Genomic DNA, 22,850 nt, shown 5'->3' with positions numbered 1-22,850 from the left:
GTAAAATTGGTAGACATGTAGTTATTTACATATTTATTCAAAATAACTAGTTGTAAGACATGACATAAAATTTATAAACTTGTATTTCTATAAGATCAAATATATTCTTAAAAATGTCTTTTTGACAGCAGCCAAGGTTTCTCAAGATGATTTTCAACAAATATAAACTATTTCAAAAAATGTCTTTGTTATCAATAAAAAGGAAACAGGAGACAAAATTTTAATATTTGAAATTGTCTTTGTGATCGATTACAAACTTTTAAGAAACATGCTTCAGTGTTTTCAAGACAGTTTCTAGCAGGACATACATATATTGAATTGTATATCTCCGTGTGGGTTAATGTTCATAAAAACAAATCAAGTTAAATACACAATGCCATATAGTTGCAAACGGAAATTATTGAAAGGAATTACATGACAAATGCACAAACGTTTATATATATTGGATCCATTTCACATCCTTGACCGAATAATGTTGTAATAAAAATTTAAAGAATTTAGGTTCAATGCTAAAAAAATGTTTTCAACAGGATATATATTTGATATTGTTTCTCTGTGTGGGGGAATATATTTATAAATATTTATAATTTATAATTTATAAAGATATACAATGTTGATATATAGAAACTATTAGTTTGTGCACGTATTTTATTTTGGCTCCACCTATTTGTGATTTAAATCAGGAGGTAATACCATCAACACCTATAAAAACCACGCACTCCAGTTTATGAGTTAAAAATCATCCATCGTCTTAATTAAATATTTTTCGTTATTAAGAAAATATAGATGGATAAGTTGCCGATGACAGAGACAACCACCAGATACATTTTATTATACAGTGGCTTTCGATAAAAATAATTATCAAATACTAAATCGAAATATAAAATACACAGAGAAACAAATAACTTTACTTGCAGTTTGCTTATCATTTCAATCGAAAAATGATAAATAGAGGATTATACACAAGCAGGGGAATTTTATTTGTACTGATTTGTACAGGTATGTTTAAGGGAATGCTTAAACGGTCATGTTTATGTAAATTATATAATGCAATCCGTTAACTATAGCAAAACATTACAGTTTTCAAAATAAGTGTTTAACTTTCCATAAAAAGGATTGGCATGATAAATATCCGCAGTTATAGATGATAGATCGATTGCAAAATATTTTTATATGATCGAAAATTATTGACATTTCTGATTTTGTTTTGCATGTAATCGATTTCAAAGTAATCAAAGATGTTTCTGATTTCGAACGTCACCGACGAGTTTATTTGTAATAACTCGCGTCAACCGTACATAATTTATATTCTGGTATCTATGATGAGTTTAAATACTTCAAAAAGAAATAACATTATCTTACCTCCTATACATTTCTAGGAATATGATTGGTTAAAAGCGTCCTCGTGGAAACCGTGTATATTTAATATTAGGTTAGTTGGGAGGCGGGGCTTATTTCATACACGGTTAGTAGTGGAGTTACGTCCCTTTATATTCCATATAAGGTATTAAGGAGGCGGGGCTTATTTCATACACGGTTAGTAGTGGTGTTACATGTACGTCCTTTTAAAAAAACAAAACAGTACTGAGAAGAAATCTTAAAGGTTTCAACAGACGAAGAAAGTGATAATAAAGTGAAATAAACTCATAAAACACATTTAAATCGAACAAGTTGTAATTGTTGGCATCTGTATTTGTAGGAACAAAGGAAGTAGCTTCTTAATCATGTTAATGCTAACTGTATTGAAGATTTGCTCATTTTGATAGGTCACTAGTCTAAATTTTACACGTTAAGATAGTCGGTAAGATAAATTCGTTACATAGTGTGCTAGTGACGTAATACGGTATATATGGGGTCAGTAAATTCCATATGGCGATTCGAGCTTCGCTCTCACCCCATATGGAATTTCCTGACCCCATATATACCGTATTAGGTCACTAGCACACTATGTAACTAATAATATTGGTATCACTGACAATAACATGCTTCGTATCTGACATAAAAAAGAAGAAATGTAACACACTTACAAATGATGGGTAATTTTAGAGATGAAACTTCCGAATATATAATTATTCACATCAATTTATCAAAATTATAAGATAATCGAATTCATTTCTTGTTACAAAACTGTTAACTACGATAAATGTATAAGATAGGGTCTTTCAACATGTTCAACAGCACATTTATATCCCAAGCATGTAATTGCAAATGTTTACAATAACAGATAACTGTCGTTTTCTATAAATAACATTAAAAAAAGAACATTTTGAATTTTCTTGCTCTATAATATAGTAAATCAAGCAACACCTAATCAATCATTGATTGCTTGTTCTTTTATGCAATTTGTGCTATTATTGATGTCCAAGAATGCTGCTTGATAGCGTTATCAACTGGATTAATCCCTCCGCAAAATGCATTTCTTAAGTCGGGAGCCTCGTTTGATTTTATTGTGAAATATTAACTAGCAAAATATATTCTAGATAAAGTGATAGGTACCCTTTTATAAAAGATGTATTTGCTCCCGAAATGGACAAACATCTGGATTTGTTGATTTTCTCACCTTTAGACTTTTTTAATAGATTTGTCTTTTGCTTTACTATGAACTATACCTTAAGATTGTTGAATAGTGAATATTTTTTTTAACATGATATTTAATTAAAATTATTAGAAAATAGATCTTTAAATTTATGTATATGCAACATATTAGGTAGTTGCTATTAACGCTATATGTTATGCTACTACATCATATTGAAAGAAGATATGACTACAAATTATGAGAATACACAATCATGTGATACAATGTGACAATAGTTTCCCATTTATCGGATTTCTTCCTTGTGAATACTATTTAAATACTGTTTAAGACCGGATGTATGGTTTTGTTTAACCTGACATGCAATTCAATATATCAGATAAATATGCACTATTATCTTCGTGACCAGGATATTCATTTGTATATAACTTTGCTCTAGTTCCTACATTTATTGTTGCTTAGTTAAATCTAAATAATACATTCGAAGGACGCTAAAGAATATGACAGCTACATTTACATTTTGTAGAATGCAAATGCAATAAGATATGTTCGATATCTGATCTTACCTTATATATAGTTACACAGTTAGTTAGTGACCTAACAGAATTCATATCGGGTCAGTAAGTTCCATATGTGATGAAAGCGAATTATTTAAATGTGGAAGATTAATTTGTAGGTTTCAAGCATATACATGATATATATAAAGAATCAACGAATAAGAAATATCAGGGGAAAAGTCACAAAAGAACACGATTTTACAATAATTGCAGTTCAAAGTGATTTTGATTAATATAAAAAAGAAGATGTGGTATGATTGCCAATGAGACAAATCTCCACACGAGACCAAAATGACATAGAAAATAACAACTATAGGTCACCGTACGGCCTTCAACAACGAGCAAAGGTCATTTCGCATAGTCAGCTATAAAAGACATCAAAAAGACAATGTAAAACAATTCAAATGAGAAAACTAACGGCTTTATTTATATAAAAAAATGAACAAAACAAATATGTAATACATAAACAAACTACAATCACTGAATTACAGGCCCCTGACTTGGGACAGGCACATGCATAAATAATGTGGCGGGGTTGAAAATGTTTACTGACATTCAAACGATATCCGTAAAAACAAATATTAAACACTGTTCCGTAGAGTTAATGTATTTCAGACATAGTAATTCTTACCTCGTTGCTGGATGCTACCAAGAAAGCTAACGACACCAACAGTTTTAAGTGGAAAATTGAAATCATGCATTCGAAAATTAGGCTATCCCGAGTTGTTAGACTAGTATATAATACATGTATCTATTTCACAAATCACGACAGATATTTTCAATTGTCGTATCAATAAACGCGTTCTTTATTGCTAATGTGACTTACCAAATAAAGTTGTTACCAAAAGCATTCTCTGTCACAACAGTTATCTTTCAAGAATAACATTTCACGAGGAACCCATTATAAATACTGGTGCATCGTTGATTGTCACGATCGGTTAATCTTAAATCTCTGAATGCAATTAGCAGATACATGTTAGCAATTCAAATGACTTTGTTTATTTTATTGTAAAATTACTTAATATAGTACTGGTTCAGCTTACATGAAGTTTAAATAAAGAACGATATTATTGACCTCACATGTATATGTAATGATCAATATTTTACAATCATGTGACTGTATCATTTTAAAAATCATCATAGAATATTTGCATTATTTCGCTACACTTGTTGATATTGACTAAACAAAATAAGAAAACGTAATTTCAGTCAGTTTAAAAATATTTAATAAAAGAAGAATACATGAAATACTGATGTGCTTCATAAATTTGTTTCAGAAGATGCAAAATTACAATGATTTACTAAAAAATAAGGAGTATGATATTTTTTGTCTTTGGGACAACTTTCCGTCGCAAACCAAAAAAATTAAATAAATAAAGGGAACTGAACAGTTTTAAACAATGAGCAAAATCCATACTATGTATTCATCTATGAAATTCCCGTTAAGATGTTATAGTGCATAATAATGAAATTAACACAAGCATCTTCATGCTGCATGATGAAAAAGGACAAAAAATGCCAAAGAGACAGTCACGAAAAGGTGCTGGATAGTTGTTACGACATGAGGAACATAGCCGCCAGCATCTGTTAAATGCATATTCCATAACTGTTAACCAACTTGTGATGCGTCCTTAAACTTCACGTCGAAAAAATAATATTTCAATTCCAGCACTTGGACCTCTTGGTTGACAAACTTCCTTCTGAACAGCTAACTCTATGTGGGAAATCATGATAGAAAATAATAGTTCTAAAATGTCCATCAACTGGGAGAAACATATTCCGTATGCACACGTTGCTACAATATTCCGAAATAGAAATGGGAAGTCTATTTGGTAAACTGAAGTATTTATTTTTTGTCGTACAGCTTTTTTCAACCGACCCTCATTGTCAATGTATAGATGACTGTCAAGAAATTAGGCAGACTTGACTGTATACGTGGTTATCTGTATCTCATGTTCGATAAGTTATCTGCTCACCAAATTGAAAACCATATTTCAAAGGGTGCTGTACAATTCATGCAAATGAACGAAGGAGTAACAAGGCTTGATTCCCTTGTAATATATGAGATAAGAAAGTTATACATCGATAAGATAAATCATATGAAATGCGTAAAGCCCTTTAATTTTCCAATTTAGAATATTGTAAGCAGCGACTTTGTTTATGTATTTTTCGGCTCAATATTTTTTTGTATAAGTTTTTTCTAAGAAGTTACATCGCGCTTTAACTTTTATTTTTGTATTCAATAACTATCAACGTGTCCGGGATGACAAACAAAAAAAAAGACAAAAGATCTTATGATATGTGGTATTTATCCGAATAAGTCATTAAATATTATTTGTCACTATAAAATAAACAAAGACATATGAAATTAAATATATAATTTTAATTAAAAAAATTCTAAAATAACTTCCCGTTGGTTTTTGTTTTTTGTTTCTTTTGTTTTTGACTCAGTTGACATTGAAATTTAGTTAATTCGGTTACACTGTCAACCTATATAAAAGCAATACGTATCGGATTCATGATTACATCATCAACAATCGACTTCGCGAACGTTTATCGTAATTTAGAAAAAAAAGCTACCTATGTGACATCGTTGTTATAAAATGTATAGTTGATTAGACGCTAGCGAAAAAAAACGACCAGGTGAAACAATATGAAAATCAGTTGATTTTGATAAAGTAAATCACTTAATCTGTTATCTAAGTATAAAATAGATTGAACTACAAATCGCTGTATTTGTACAGGCTTAAAATATTCAAATGATGACTCAAGGATGCAGCACACGGAGTGGAGTTTGGTTTTACTCATTTGTTTAGGTAAGTTCGATACCAACACGTTGATGTTGTTTAATAATTGCATCTGCAAACGAAATGAATATATGCCAAGCTGCAAAGTGTTGACGCGATATAAATTTTAATGAGGGTTTTTTTTTGTATTCGATTGCAAACTGATTACTCTGATTTTTGCATGTTATCGTTTACATTCGATTACTTCTGTGCTGAAATAAATTATCATTGACATGGTTATATTATAAATAAACTGTTTAAAAAAACTTTGAATATTTGAAATACTTAGAGTTTTCTACCTCAAGAATAGACTATCTTTGCTGTATTTGGCAAACGTTTAGGATTTTGGTCCTCAATGCTCTTCATTTCGTACTTTATGTGGCTTTTTTAATTTACTTTCTTGGATTCGATCGTCACTGATGACTCTATTGTAGACGAATTGTTTGGCGTAAATACAAAATGTTATCCTGGTATCTGTGATGAATTTATTAACTTTCTAAAAGGTAATAACATAACTTGTCGATAAATGTTTTAAATGTAATACCATGACAATCCGATATTTTTATATTTCGACATAGGATAATTAGATAGTTATTCACAATAATGTTGCTCAATGTCGAGCTAATTTTAATGCAGATATATTAACCGTCTAATTACGGATATGAAAATGTCATTTTGTCTCCATAAACTCAACATTTTACAGCTTATAAAACTTTCCATATAATAAAATGTGTAATGTATGGCAATACACATGGCTCTACGTAAATTGGTATACTAAATGAGACATAATTAATACTAATCTGCATTTTATTAATTTGAAATTTGAAAATTATATGATTTAAAAACAAGAGAGAAATCGAAAGTCTTTATTATTTGTTTGAATATATTAATATTAATATATATATTGAGTAACAAAATGAGATATGTTTATCAAGTACTGGGAAATGCATCTGTTTATTAAATAATGACATATGTATCTTTTCTCAATCTATACATTATAATACCATTATATAATCTACATCTTATATGATGCAAAGATCTAATAGTTTATTAGATTAAGAAACTGTCAATTACAAAAATTTCTGATACTTACAATACAATAACTTTTTTGAAATATTGATTTGTTACGATACTGATATTTGTCTAAAACGGAATTGGAAAACAGTTCTATTCTTGCTGCTTTCTACAAATCTTATATGGAAAATGTAGGATTTTACACAAGATGTCTGTAACTAACCTCTTTTGTATAAGTAAGTTGCTTTTCATCGGTAATGATTATTGTATTGTGAACTTTTCCAATTCGTTGCTTCCATTGTCGGAAAACTAGCACACACAGTGTTGTCCTCTGCATTTATTGAGCTAATTGGAACTAAATATGGGTACAGCAGTCTAATATTAATACTAATAAGTACTAATATTGATATAACAAAAAACACCGCTATGATATTTTAAAAGTATCGCATTGTTTATTTATGTATATGAGAAAAACACAGCACTTCAAATTTTACACGGACATAAACTTTAGCTTCTAACTAACTTATGAATGTATATTTAGAATCAATTGTTGTTTATATTTGAACAATAAGTTTTAAAGTTAGTATTTTCTTAATTTTTCGTTGTCGAAAACAACATTTTCCGCATGAAATGTCTGCATATTTACAATTGATATTAGACAATATCGCTATGTGATACAAGAAAAGTTTTTATCGATACGCTTCTTCCATAGACTGATTATATAAGTTAAAACTTTGTGTTTTTTAAATTACGACTTACGTTTAATGTTTTCAATGTAGTACTAGTACATTTTAATCATGTACAAAACATATATGGCTTTTAAATAGGTTTACGTTATCATCTCTTTGGTTGAATATAAAAAAAGGTTGACCTAAAACACATTAAAGAGAAATTTTGTTATTCAGAAATCAAAATTTGACCGATATTTCCTTACCAACCTTCGCCTCTAGACAGGTTTAAAGTTTGGAAATCATTTCCTATTGAACCCATTTATAAAACGTTCTTTCGAAGTAATCACAACGATCTTTTTTAAACCAAGAGGTGAAATTGATTTGATAATAATAGCAACTTATACATTTTGAATTTCATTCCTCACATTTATATGAAACGCAGATATGTAGCTAGGTTCTTAAATTAGTAAATTTTTTTAGCATTTAATTATGTGAATAAGCCTGCAAAACGGAAAAATCTATCGCCTCGGACCTTGATCTGACTACTCGTTTCTGACAAATATTGTTACCGGCCTGTGTCTTTGTTACCTTTGTATTGTATATAATACGTAAGGCGTTTTTGCACTTTTAAGCGGTTGTTTTTAATTAGTGTTTATCGTTGGTCCATGTCAATCAGTTTGTTTTTCGTAGTTTGTTTTGTTTTTAAAAAAATCGTAAGTTTTCTAAATTGAATTGTTTCGATTTTTCATGTCAGGGCTTGTTAATGATTACTTCAGGGTTAGGGTTTTTCTCATTTGGAAGGTCATATCATTGACAATCATAACACATCTCCTCAATCTCATATGACAGGAAACGTGTGACATGAATTAGAAGAGAACATCATAATACATGTACGTATATACTCTACAACTAACAAACGAAAACAGAAAAAAGACATGCAGCGACAAGTTTGATAACACATGTCTATAAGGAACATATAAATGAAATTGCATTGCGACATCAAAACTGATGCAAACACACTCTACAAGTCGCATGAATAAAAACTTATGCATACCATTTTAAAAATAAACATTTACAAAAGAGGGGTAAAAGACACAAGAGGGACGTATAATATCAATAAAGAAAACTGGTAACGATATGGAATGCCCCTGAAAACAAAAAAAGACAAACATACAGTCATATAATAATACGCAAAGCACAACATAGACAATTAAATACTAAGCAACACCAACACCAACCCCACCAAATACCTGGGGTGATCTCATGTGACATGAAGGGTAAGCATCCTGCTCCACATGTGACACCCGTCATGTCAGTACAAACCCAGTAATAAGTCTTATTTGGTAGATCATATTCGTGAAAAGGAGTCAGAAATAATGTAGTTAATATAAATTTGTCAACAGCTATTTCCATTAACGACTACTAGGTAATACTTTAATTCAAATCACGTCACGGCGTTCTTTCATATCATTTATTTTCATGAATGGCAACTTTACCATAAGGTCAAATTATGTAAATGAAAAAGCTTTACAGTAATGCACTGGGAATGAAAATTAGTAGTGTGTCATATAGACAACAACTCGACCAAAGAGTGAGACCAAATTGTAAGCTGGTTAATACCTTAAATGTATTTAGAAAATATCATTTATTTGGGTTTTTTTTATTTATTACTATTTACGATAGTAGGTAACATTGGTAAACAAGTGGTTACTGTAATATACAATCACAATAATAAGTTGTAAGATATGAAGTAAAATTTATAACCTGGTATTTATGTCAGATCAAATTCATTTCTAAATGTCTTTTTTTTAGTGCCAAGGTTCCTCAAGATGATGTTTAACAAACCTTATCTATTTCCAAAAATTTCTGTGTTAACAATAAGAAAGAAACAGGAAACAGAAATCTAATATTCGAAAATGTCTTTGTGATCGATTACAACGAACATGCCTAAGTGCTTTCGAGACAGTTTCTAGTTGGACATACACGTTGAATTGTATATCTCTCCGTGAGGGCAAATGTTTATAAAAGCAAATCAAGTTGAATACACAATGCAAAATAGGTGCAAATAGAAATTATTGAAAGGAATGACATGAGAAATATATATTGGATTCATTTCACATCCTTGACCGACTAAGGTTGTGATCAAAATTTTAAGAATTTTAAATGCTGAAAAAAATATTTTAAACAGGATATAGAAATTGGATATAATTTCTCTGTGGGGTTATATGTTTATAAATAAATATAAATAAATAAAATGTTGATATGTCTATAGATACTATTAGTTTGTGCACGTGTTTCTTTTTGGCTCCACCTTTTTGTGATTTAATTACCGTAAACAAATATAAAAACCACGCACTCCCGATTTAGGATTTAAAAATCATCAACCGTCTTAATCAAATATTTTTCGTTATTAAGAAAATATAGATAGATAAAGTGCCGATGACAGAGATAACCAGTAGACACATTTTATTTGACAGTGGCTTTCGATTAAATTAATTATCAAATACTAAATCGAAAAATGAAATAAATTGAGAAACAAATAACTTTACTGCAGCTTACTTAACATCTCAATAAAAAAACATGATATCTAGAGGATTTAACACAGTAAGAGGAACTTTGATTGTACTACTTTGTACAGGTATGTTTGAGGAAAGTACTCAAAATGTACATGTATGTAATTATATTATACAATCATACTTTCTTTAAAAAGGAGGGAAACGGGAACTTTTATCAGTAGTAGATTTATGATTGATTTCGAAACGATTTTTGTATGATAATAGATAACTGAACTATTCTTATTTTGTTTTGTATGTAATCGATTACAAAGTAATTAACGATTTTTATGAATTCGAACGTCACCGATGGGTCTATTTGTAGAAAATCGCTAATAACAAGAAATACTAATATTGTTATCACTTACAATTACATTCTAAATATATGACATAGTAAAGAAAAAAATTAAGCACACTTATGCTGCTTAATGCTCGGTAATTTTAAAGATAAAAGAATCATATAATTATACACATAAAAACAACAAGCGTTTTGATTTTGATTGCTAAAATAGAAAAATAAGCAACACTCAATCAATTATTTATTGAATGTTTTCTAATGTGTTTTGTGATATTATTATTGTCAAAGCAAGCTGATTGATATCGTAACCTACTGGATTTATCCCTCTTCAAAGTGCATTTTTAAGTCGGGAGCCTCGTTCGATTTTATTGTTTAAAGTATAATTACGTTTTTGTTGCTTTGAGAATTGCTGTTTGTGGTAGATCTTTGAAATGTTATGAAACAGATTTTTGACGTATATTTAGGGCTTTTTATATTTTAAGATACATGTCATGTCTATTTGTTGGTATCTGTCTAATTAACGTTTACACAACATTTCTTTTTTTCAATAACAGATATACAAATACACAGATAACAGAAATACCAGTGTATACTATTCAATATAAAAAGTCAGTTGTATTAATGCATGTTCAATATAAATTTTGCAGCTTTTTGTAGTTTTTAAAAAAGTGGCCCATTGACCCACATTTTTCTTTTTTATCATTTTTTAATGTGTATAATTTTAAGCCATCTGTAAACATTTTATAAAATCTTTGTTTAATATTTTTTAACATTTTTTTAGAACATTTACTTGACAATGATAAAGCTATGAAATATAAAGAGAGAACATTTTCCCCGCAAAAATTTCTCAATGGCTTATATCTCGGAAACAAGCACATTAACATATATATGTTTTTGGCTTTTTTTATTCCTTTATTAAACCCCTAACAATATATACTAGAGTTATGAAAAGCTTGTTTTTTTTAAACTGAGTATCGAACTTCCTTAAAATAAGAAATATTCAATATATTTTCTAGGTTTATTGAAACCATCGGCATCTTACAGTGTTGGCGACGCAAATAAAATTCACAAGTTATTATTTAATCAGACTGACGAAGGTTACAATAAACTGGTACTACCTGACAAACCAGTAAATGTCAGTGCAGAGTACAACTTGCTAGCTCTCAATTCTTTGGTAAGTATTTTCTCAGTTTGTGTTTTTTTTTTCGGACATTTTCTAAAGTATCATTGAAATGCAAAATATTAAACAAAGACAATTGATATAATCACAAATATGTATCGATATGACCATGATACCATATAAAAAGGTATATTCGTTATATATAAGCTTTTGCGTGACTTCTCTGGTGAATAGGTACAAGGGATATACATAAAACTGTTTTGTGGGAAACAAACTCAAAGCAAATTATCCCGTAATGGTTTTGACATTAGCTCATATTCATTCCTGAATCATCTGAATTGCTTTGTCACATACATAAACCTACCTTTAATCTCTGTTTACAGAGTTAAAATACAATGTTTTTATGAAATGTTCTGTTTGATGTTATTTTAATTCTTTATTTATTTAAAGAAGATTACCAACAGCCAGAGGCTACGTGTGGGGTCTCCTCTGTTTGGTGTTAAACAGCTATGGCAATTTCACTGCAAATTTTCTCTTGCTCTTTGAGCACCGTCTTGGAAGAGCGTTATCAACGTTCTTTTTATGTCCTATTTATGATTGAACTTGATATAAAATCATTTATTCTTAAATTTCAGTATAATTTTTTAAGTTATCTTATTGTCTTCTGAATATAAATCATATGATATGAAAAAGCAGTTTCAAATTAAATCATCAAAAGGTTAATCTGAAGTTCACCATACAATTATATAATGCAAAGTGGAAAGGGATTAATATAAGTTGCAAAACTTGTTTCCATATCCACTATAAATAAATATGTTTAAACTAATTATATAATGTTTTTAACTGCATTAACCGAGTTGTTTCTGGTGCAATTTATTCAATCGTTATGAATTGAAAACGGATATACTTCAGCTATAAACAATAATCAAACATATAACCGAATTTATTTCTACAAAAGTTTAAAGATTTTTATTATATTCAATTCTAAAGAAATTTCATGACTACATCAAAAGTTACGTACGGTTTGTTATTTGGTTTAAATGGTTTAGTTGTTGATTTTAAATAAACGATGGGACAGTAAGGACACAATATATTTATTGTAATAAACAATATTTGAATTATAATTGTCAAACTTTTTTGGTACACCATTTTATTTTAACAAAATTCAACCTATAACGAATTTTGTATGGTAAAATACGATTGCTATTGTATGATTTATTACTAACCAAACAAGAGTTTTGTTTCTACGTTTGACATTCTGTCTTAGATAACAACGTTGTAGAAAATTAATGCATTAAAGTTTATGTCAGAAGTGCACTTTACTTTAAAATCAAAGTACTCTGAAACTATGTAGTTTACTTTGATAAACAGCCATTTAAAGTATCAATTTGTCATTTGTAAATATGATGGGGAAATTATGCTTTGAAACAAAGCCCAGAGAGTAACATTTTGTTTCGCTTACACTCGTGAACCGATCATTAATCAATCATTCATGTTATAGTCAATAAGTACATGAATTGTAATAATTGTCAACCAAGATGGAACCCCCATATAGCTATGAGTGAAAAATCTAAAAACAAAATGACTACAGTATAACGTGTGTTATCCGACACACTGGGGGACCAGAAATTTTTTTCGGATTGAGCAAGGTGTCGGAATACTAAGTATTTTTTCTGCAAGGATAGACATATTTTTCGGACTTTAAATATTTGTTGGTTAAAGCAGGATATTGGAATACTCAGGTGTCGGATAAGGCAGCTTACACTGTATTTACAATGATTCTACTTGATGCATCGTACTGTTACTACTCGCCGCGATATAGCCTTTTTGTGCTAATGCGGCGTAAAGCAACCAACAATCAATCAATCGTACTGTTACTTATTGTTTTCGTCAAGCGGGGTTTCCACACAATTTTGACAAATCAGAAGTACCGATATGCATTCATATTACTGCGACAAATATAAGAATGTTTCCCTTAAAATGTATATAAAATGTAACTTTTGAATAGAGATCATTTATTTGAATATATAAACGTATTAAAGTCGTCTTAAAAGTCTTTTGAAAGAATGTATGCAGAATGACCGAAAAAAAAGCTGAGATTAATATCTGAGAATGTGCATCATGTTCATTTCTGATTAAAACATAATTATGTTTTTATTTTATCTTTTTAAGGATATAAAGGAACAGGTATTGGAAACAACAGGATGGTTTACCGTGGTCAGTAAAACATTTTATTTTTAATATCTTTTAATTGACCAAAAGATAATTTCGCTTTTATTCCTTTATATGCTGGATGAATTGATGTATATTTTAGTATTATACACAGACTCTTTTTAAGTGTGATCCTTGCAACGTTTCTTTCTTTAAGTCTGTAATTGTTTGGCAAAAAAAAATGTCGTGGTGTTATGTGTTATTCTAATATTCATCAGTCATATTGTTTGGCAATATGCGATTTCATACATGTGTTATGTGGAATGTAAAGAAAACCTGAGCGCTACATGAGACCACCCGTAAGGTATGTCGCCTGCTCTTTCTTCTTCAACAATGGAGATGTTGAATTTATCGTTACATGTAGACAAATAAAATGACATATCAAATAACAAATTCAAATCAATAGTAATTTTGTAAAAACCAAATGATTTCATCTGATTCGTGTGACTATTGTTATAAACTCCTGCATACAAAAAAAAACAAAACAAAAGTATATACTTAGGAATGACTGCTTTTGTTTACAACTCCAAACTGACGTAGACGGGAATCGGTACGTTTGACATTTCAATAATGGCATTGTATTAGATGAAAGGCCAGATTATTGAACAACGCATACGCTCTTTAAACACCCAACGAACTTATAATATTTTATGACATTTTAAACGAGAAAAGACAACATGAAGGGCATTTGTTTTACGAAAAATTTGTCATACATTTTCAATTCAATTTATGTTTTGTTTTTGTTATTTGTTTTATATTTCACAATGAATACAAAAAAAGGACGATATGGTATGATTGCCAATGGCATAACTCTCCACAAGAGACCAAAATGACACAGAAATTAACAACTGCAGGTTACCGTTCGGCTTTCAACAATGAGCAAAGCCCATACCGCATAGTCAGCTATAAAAGTCCCCGAAATGATCAAACGAGAAAACTAACGGCCTTTTTTATGTACAAAAACTGAACGAAAAACAGATATGTAACACATAAACACACGACAACCACTGAATTACAAGCTCCTGACTTAGGACATGCACATACATACATAATGTGGCGGGGTTAAACATGTTAGCAGGATCCCAACACTCCAATAACCTGGGACAGTGGTATAACAGTACAACACAAGAACACACTATAAAAATCAGATGAAAAAGGTTTAACTGATCAGATGGCAAAATAATACAAGTGAACGTGACCGGTTACTTGTACATCCCAACAACAAAAAGACACTAGGTAAATATCTGAGAGTAAATATGTTAAATTACAAACTTATAAATACAACTTTGACAAATTTTGTATCGATGATTGATCATAATGATAATATAGTTATCAAAGGTACCAGGGTTATAATTTAGTACGCCAGACGCGCGTTTCGTCTACATAAGACTCATCAGTGACGCTCATATCAAAATATTAATAAAGCCAAAAAAGTACAAAGTTGTAGAGCATTTAGGCTCCAAAATTCCAAAAAGTTATTACAATAGATTTTATTTAGTACCAGATTCATTAAATGCTGCTTCTAACTGCCACTTAATTCTGATCTATTTTCACTTATTGCGAAGGTTTGAGAAAAATGCATATTACGTAAAGGGAATTTTCTTTCATTATCCAATATTTTAAATATTTGATTCCAACATTTTATGCGGACAGCAACATGATTTTATAACTGAAGATATAGTATTTATATAGGAACATTATATCATTTACTGTTTAACTGGTATAATCCACATTCATACCAAAATTAAATGTGTTTGCTCTTAAGGTAGATGGGGTGTCTAAATTATAATCCATAGAATCTTTTAATAATTTGCCAAAATGTAGTTCATATCCTGCTTGTTTAAAAACATTAATAAAAAGAATGGGTCACCGGACTTGTTTTCACGCTACAGGTTGTTCAAAATTGTCAAGATTTTGTATAGATTATGCATGGAAAACCCATTTTTCCGCCATAAAACGCAAACCACACCATACAATTTTGAGATAAAATATGAGAAGATAGCTTCAATATTATGCTTTCAGATAAGAAAAAGAAAAAATGGGGTCACCAGACTCGTTTTCTTGCTACATGTAAAAATGGGTCAATTCCTAACACATTCTATTGTAAAGTAACACTATCTGGATTATCTGCCCTTGCATTTGAGTTGCCTCCCCTTATTTGACAAAGTTGGAAAAAAATGAATCAAACAAAAGGATTCTTATTTTTGTAAAATACAATAATAAATATGATCAAACATGGCATTTTCTATATTATAACGAAAATTCTTACACATGAATTACCTACTACTATAAAAATTTGCACATTTCATCAAAGATCTAGACCTTGTTTTCTAGTATTTCAAAATCCAAGATGGAGGAAGACACCCTATCTACCTTAAGTGCAAAACAAATGTCCTAATTTCAAAATATCTGTCATTAATAACCAGCATTTTTGTAAAATATGACTTTCGCATTAAAATTGAAAACATTTTTTTTTTTCATTTTTTTTTGTAATCAAGCATAGTTCAGTTTCCATAAATTTTGATTTTAGTATAAATGAATAACACGATACAGCCCTATGATTAATCTCAAAATAAGAATTTTGAAAAATTTCTGGTTATTATCAAAAGTTTAAGCATTTTTTGTTTTCTCCAGCGGGATTCAACCCCCTGCATCTAATACATCGTGATCAAATTGTCTGTATTGTGTCCTGATCCCTGTAAAACATTACCAACTAGGCTATATAATATAGCTTTTGTATGTAGAGTAATTATTTGCTGGTCGGTTTTTCTACCTTTAATGTCTGTTTCTTTTGTTCGCACATCGTTGTCAATATAATGGAGTGTTATGCGACTGTCATACAAATAAGATGTTTAGGCAGCTATTTACCAGGTTTAGACAACAATTTTCTACATAAGAAAATGTATGTACAAACTCAGGAATATGACAGTTGTTATCCATTCGTTTGATGTGTTTGAGCTCTCTATGTTTGCCATTTAAACTTCAGGCTTTGAATTTTTATCGGAGTTCAATATTTTTTTTAACTTCACTTTTTGAAGCTCCGGTCACACCTTATCGGATAGCGCGAACGGATCCTGAACGGATAACTTTTTTCAATCCGTTTATATCCGTGAGTAGTCCGTTCTTATCCATTAAGCATTCTTCCATATCCGTTGCATGTCCGTTCAGTGTTCCTTTTAAAAATTTGAACAGACGTCCAACGTATGAAGTGTCCGTTGAACGTTCAGTAGGCGTCCGTTTTTTACTGTACTCGTCCGTTTCGTGTCCGTTTTGTATCCGTTACTTGTCCGTTATTAATTGGTTCAAGGTCCGATAGACGAATTCAACAAGGGACGTAAACCGGATAAAACGGATGATGAACGGATGTTTAACGAATGTGAAATGGACATATACCGAAGGATAACGGATAAAACGAACATATACCGAATGTAAAACAGATAATTTTCAATTGAAAATTTTGCCTCAGATTTCTTGAGTGTCATGAATGTTTTACGGTACTCGTCCGTACCGTATCCGTTTTGTATCCGTTACCTATCCGTTATACATTCTGACCTTCAAGCAGCTCTCATTCAGGTCAGTCTGAATTTAAATTTTACAAATACCAACCTACTAACTGTCGAAAGAGGAAGACATCTTATCCTCGTCCTTTTCCACCTCTACCGTATTGTATTATTTTTAAGAATAAACTAAAAACAGTTACACGGAAACTTTTTAATTGTGTAAGGTCATGTATATGTGATTTACATATACTAAATAGTCTTGTTGCTAAGCATCACGGTTACGAGCTTAATTTACCAACCAGAATCAAAATATGATAAGTAAGTATGTCAAGATGGCGTGTATGACATATATATATATATATGTATTATGAATTTAGCTTTACATTTAAAATTATACTCGATAATTTAATGTAGCTGAAACTGTTATGTGAAATTTTAGGTTTGGAATGATAGTCGATTAACATGGGATAAATCTTTATATGGCGAAATTGACTATATATATGTACCCGAAGATAAAATTTGGCATCCTGAATTGATTGTGCAGAATTCGTACGTATTAACGTTCTATTGTATTACAATTATTAACAGTATAAAGAAAAGAAAAATAGATTAATGGTACAGAATTGTTCTAACTTATATATGAATACATTATTATTTTTTTTTATAAAAGCAGAATTAAACTGAAAGAATATACTGTTTAGCTATGAACACTAGTAAACACACATGTGAATGTATTCAATTTATTTTGTATATTTGTTACTTTTGGATAATCTATAAGTTCATTTAAACTTAAATATGTAACAATAACTCGTTTCTCACATTTTTTTGCGAAACAAATATCTAACAAAATAATATTCTATTTCAATCTTAGCATTTTGGTATTACGGAAAAATCTTGGTGCCGAACAAACTGTTAGAATACAATATAACGGAGAGGTACGATGGGAACCACCAGCTGTTTTGTCTACGTCATGTGACATGGATGTGACGTACTTCCCATATGACAGTCAAACTTGCGAAATAGAACTAGCTAGCTGGGGATTCTCTATTGATGTTGTCAACTTAGAATTCTTCAAAACTCATATCAATTTAGAAGACTACAGACCGGATGAAGAATGGACCCTTCTAACAACCTTCCAAGAAACATCTAACCTTACTGAAGACGAACTGGTATTTTCGGAACTTTTGTTCCGAATGGAGTTTAAGAGATTGTATGGTCATTACCTAATGAGTGTAATATTTCCAACAATCCTTACTGCTATATTAACATTCGTTACATTTTTTCTGCCGCTTGAATCTGGAGATAAGATCGGATACATACTGACAGTGTTACTTGCACTGGCGGTTTTATTGACGTTGTTTTCAGACACTATGCCTACGACGTCAAAACATACTTCAGTTCTAGGTAAAGTTACATTTATCGTTTTGACTGCCTTATTAACCAGATTCCGCTGCTGGGCTTGAATTCATAAAAAGTTTGAGTATTTAATTGTACTCATACTCCCACATTAACAAATCGAAATGCTGGATTTCAGGTTTTGAGCATGATTTTTGTGCTCCGAGCACTGAGCAAAGTGTTATGACTCAACCCCTATTGCCAACATTATATATCGCCGCGATAAGCTTTTAGCACTAAGGCGGCGTTAAATAAAGATCAATAAATCAATCGATCATGTTGCCTTGTTTTAAGTGACAAGGAATCTGGTTCTTTATGGTATCGACTAATAGTGCATTTGCCAATTACCGTTATTGACCCTGTATTTAGAGATCCATATTTAAACATTAATTTTCATTTACAAAGGAGAGCTAGCAGAAAGAGCACATTTATATGTGCGTAATATGAGTAATCTTTCAGGTTTTCAAATCTGATTATTACATTAATTTGTTGTTCAGCTTAATACTTTTAACATCAGAAATCATTTTTCATGAAACGTTAGTTAAACCGCCGATACATCACTTTCAATTCATCTTGCTTTGCATTGGCAATAGCCAATTTTGTCCGGTATGGAGCCAGTCTACGGATTGTTATTCGTTTAAATTGTGTGTAATAACAGAATCAAATCGGTAATTGGCGAATGGACTATTTATGTATTCCAATATGTTTAATATGATTAGACGCATATAAGATAATAATTATTGCAATGTTCTATTAATGTAGATTTCTTGTTCGTCGAAATGTCACCATCGTATTCAAAAGTCTTACGAAACTACTGAACAGAACTTTATTGACTGTAAGCAAATTATCTGTCCAAATCGCGGATTGAACTCAGTGAATAAGTCCCTCAATTTACTGAAAGACTGAACATGACCAATTAAATGTTTTTTTAGGCATTTTAGATGATTGTAAGATCAAAATGACTATTTAAAACTAAAGTTTATTTACTAGTGCATATGTATTGGCAGGTTTTGATGAAATGTCATAATAGCTGTTACATTAAGCTTCAATTTCGCAGATGATGTTTCCGTTTTAATCAATACATTGTTGTAGTTATTAGTAAAACGGTAATAATTTTTAACTTTTAGAACATTTCTTTTGCAGTGGTATTTCTTACAGTAACATTAGGAATGGCCTGTCTTGTAATTATCTTTACGATATTCATCATACGACTTTTCCATCAACCAGAACACGACAAGGCTCCGAAATGGATGCATTCCTTGGCGAGAAAATTTCTGAAATTAAAATGCAAAGCCGGAAGAATAAATCATCTTGATCATCTTGATCAAAGTCAGGATATTGAAAATGACTCACCAAAAGACAGAAGAGTTCACTTGAAGAGTAAAAAGAAGTTTACACCTTACACCAACAAAGAGCTAGCAGAATTCTTTGATTATTTTCTGTTTGGTGTTTTCACAGTTTTCTACATTTTGGTTCTTTTATGTTTTCCAATAGTTCTTAGCACGTCAACATGAAAGATGCAAACAAGATATTGAATATAAACAACATGTGTGTATCGATTACATGATTATATAATAGTTTAGTTAAAGAAGTTCCGGTTTTCGCCATGATTGTATAATACAATTTAATATATTCCCATTGTAATCACATCCACTTGCACTAATCATTTCACCAATGATTTTTTCCTTGAATATTTTGACATGTTTACTGAAACGTTTTGGTAATTCAAGGCGAGAAGTTTCTATGTTGCGCTTTCTCTTTATTTTTTTCAGTTGTATCACATTTACTTGCACTAATCATTTCACCAATGTGTTTTTCCTTGAATTATTTTCACATGTTTACTCAAACGTATTGGTAGTTCAAGGCCAGAAGTTTCTTCGTTACGCTTTCTCTTTATTTTTTTCAGTTCTGCCTGATTTGACAATTGTTTCAGGCAACCATTAACCAAATTGGCTACTGGATAAATTAATTTAAGGTGGTACATAACACTACAGGGAGATAACTCTGTACCATCGGCTGAACGTTTACACAAAAATTTTCAACCTTAATGTAGCAGGTTTGGATATTTAGCCTCAGGATATTCGCTCCTCTTGGTTTTGAATATTTGGCCAGATATTCGGAATCCTCTAGATTTGTGCATGTAGTGAGATTAAAACCACTAACCCCAATTTTTCTTTTCATTATTATATTAGATATAGTTTAAAAAGCCATATTTGAAAAATTTTAAAAACTCCTTGTTATTTTTTCATTGTTTTTAAAAGAAAATGGTGTTAATGTTAAATGTAAAGTCAATAGGGTATCATTTCAACCCAAATTAGGCTTTTATCTCACAAACAAGCACACGGACCGTTAATTTTGTTCTGCATTTTTATATATAATCCATCAATTGGTAACATTATTAAAACAAAAATTGTTATTTTTCAGACAATAGAGTAGAGAACATAATCAAGCATTACACATGTGTACGATGTTATTACTACGCCAGTTTGTATAACAAAACACTAAGAAAAAATATTAGTATTGCTGTTTTTTATAAGAATACATATATCTGTTGTCAAAAATGTAATCAGTGCCATTGATATGATGTAGAAGAGATTTTTATAAAATATTTGATATCATTTCAATACCTACTTTTATGTATATATGTATTTGAATTTTTTGCAATGTATATATTATTTTTATAGTTTTACAACATGCCATTGCTTTATATTACTTTTTTGTGTTTTATATCTCCAATTTTCAATTGATAATCATTTTAATGATCTGAAATACCATGTTAGAAACAGCTTAATTGCTCGTTTTGGTAACATTCTTACATATGGTTTTACTTCATATTTCGATCGTTTATTAGATAACGAACATCTCAAATAAAACTTTGATTCTATGTCCAATTTGAAAATTCAAAGTTCTGTCGTATTTACCAGGATATAACTAAAAAAGAGGGATGAAAGATACCAGAGGGACAGTCAAACTCATAAATCGAAAATAAACTGACAACGCCATGGCTGAAAATGAAAAAGACAAACAGACAAACAATAGTACACATGACACAACATAGAAAACTAAAGAATAAACAACACTAACCCCACAAACAACTAGGAGCGATCTCAGGTACTCCCGAAAGGTAAGCAGATCCTGATCTATATGTGAAACCCGTCGTGTTGCTAATGTGATTATAAATCCGGTAGTCTAATTCGGTAGGTCACATTCATGAAAGGGAAGGGAGTTGTAGTTACGACGTAAGAAACATATCCGATATAATTTGTGAACAAAGCCATTAGGCTTATTTTTAATTTGAAATAAAACTCACTAGTTATTCTGAATATAATATATAAACTTTCGAAAGCATTGTTCAGTTATAAAATAAACTGCGTTTGGTGTCATATGCGTGAAATAAATCCTTAAAAATCCCTGTTAAATATATATTTAAACGTCATGGTCATGATATTAGAAAAAAAACAATTAATACTAAAAAAAAATCCCTGTAATGAGCGGTCGACCGAAATGAAAGACGAGAAAATTATCCTCATTTTTGGTGTTGGGTCGTGTTTAGTTTCTATATTATTATTTGTCTGTTTGTCTTTTTATTTTTAGCCATGGCGTTGTCAGTTTATTTTCAATCTATGAGTGTGACTGTCCCTCTGGTATATTCCGTCCCTCTTTTGGAGTGTAACTAGAAATCAGAATGATTTTGGTAGAACAGACATCCAGTGAATGTGTAATTGTTCTATGATAATATTGATTCTTGTTTTTGATTTTTTTTAACATGAATTTTGTGTATACCTGTTTGTGTTTCATTGTTACATATCATGTGGCTCTGTACCTATACATCCCTTTCTTGTTTTATTATTATATGATCATTTATGTATTCTTGTCGTTCATTTTTACTAATGGGGTTTGTTTGTGTGCCTTTTTGTATTTCCTTCTTACATGTGACATGACTGTACTTCCCGTCATATTGTTATTGTGCCATGGTACATGTGTGTTTATATACCTGTTTGTTTTTATAGTGATTAAAATAATAACATTACGTTGATTGATGGCAAGATGGCAGGCACAGGAGTTAAATGAAAGTAACTATTTTATGTAATACGTTAAAAAAAAACATTACACAGAATTATTGAGGAAGAATCTAAGATAACAGTTCTAACATTTATTAAAAATGAACAAAAACAAAATGTATAATAGTTCTAACCCATTGTTTCCTGAAACT

At 30.5% G+C, this 22,850-nt stretch overlaps 1 protein-coding gene across 2 annotated transcripts; it reads left to right on the top strand.

Annotated features, from left to right (window-relative positions):
* The first annotated feature begins 852 nt into the window (after positions 1-852).
* On the top strand, positions 853-22,506 carry LOC139501945 (neuronal acetylcholine receptor subunit alpha-3-like). 2 transcript variants are annotated; one of them, XM_071291251.1, is made up of 6 exons: positions 853-999; positions 11,428-11,585; positions 13,704-13,748; positions 17,682-17,791; positions 18,114-18,646; positions 19,781-22,506. In XM_071291251.1, exons 1-6 carry the CDS (start codon positions 942-944, stop codon positions 20,149-20,151), a joined length of 1,275 nt encoding a protein of 424 aa, XP_071147352.1. In that variant the 5' UTR covers positions 853-941; the 3' UTR covers positions 20,152-22,506. The 2 variants fall into 2 exon arrangements, with proteins under 2 accessions (XP_071147352.1, XP_071147351.1); XM_071291250.1 differs by lacking the exon at positions 853-999 and adding an exon at positions 9,934-10,199.
* Positions 22,507-22,850: the final 344 nt, after the last annotated feature.

Source organism: Mytilus edulis, chromosome 13 (genome assembly GCF_963676685.1).
Source record: "Mytilus edulis chromosome 13, xbMytEdul2.2, whole genome shotgun sequence".
Taxonomy (NCBI): domain Eukaryota; kingdom Metazoa; phylum Mollusca; class Bivalvia; order Mytilida; family Mytilidae; genus Mytilus; species Mytilus edulis.
This window is presented reverse-complemented; position numbering and strand designations above follow the sequence as displayed.

What these genes read in the sequence shown, in the direction of transcription:
- LOC139501945 (XM_071291251.1), top strand. Translation starts at nt 942, where the DNA reads ATGATAAATAGAGGATTATACACAAGCAGGGGAATTTTATTTGTACTG. An exon ending in CAACAGGATGGTTTACCGTG is followed by an intron (nt 13,749 to 17,681) that starts GTCAGTAAAACA and finishes GTGAAATTTTAG; the next exon opens with GTTTGGAATGATAGTCGATT. An exon ending in AAAACATACTTCAGTTCTAG is followed by an intron (nt 18,647 to 19,780) that starts GTAAAGTTACAT and finishes TTTCTTTTGCAG; the next exon opens with TGGTATTTCTTACAGTAACA.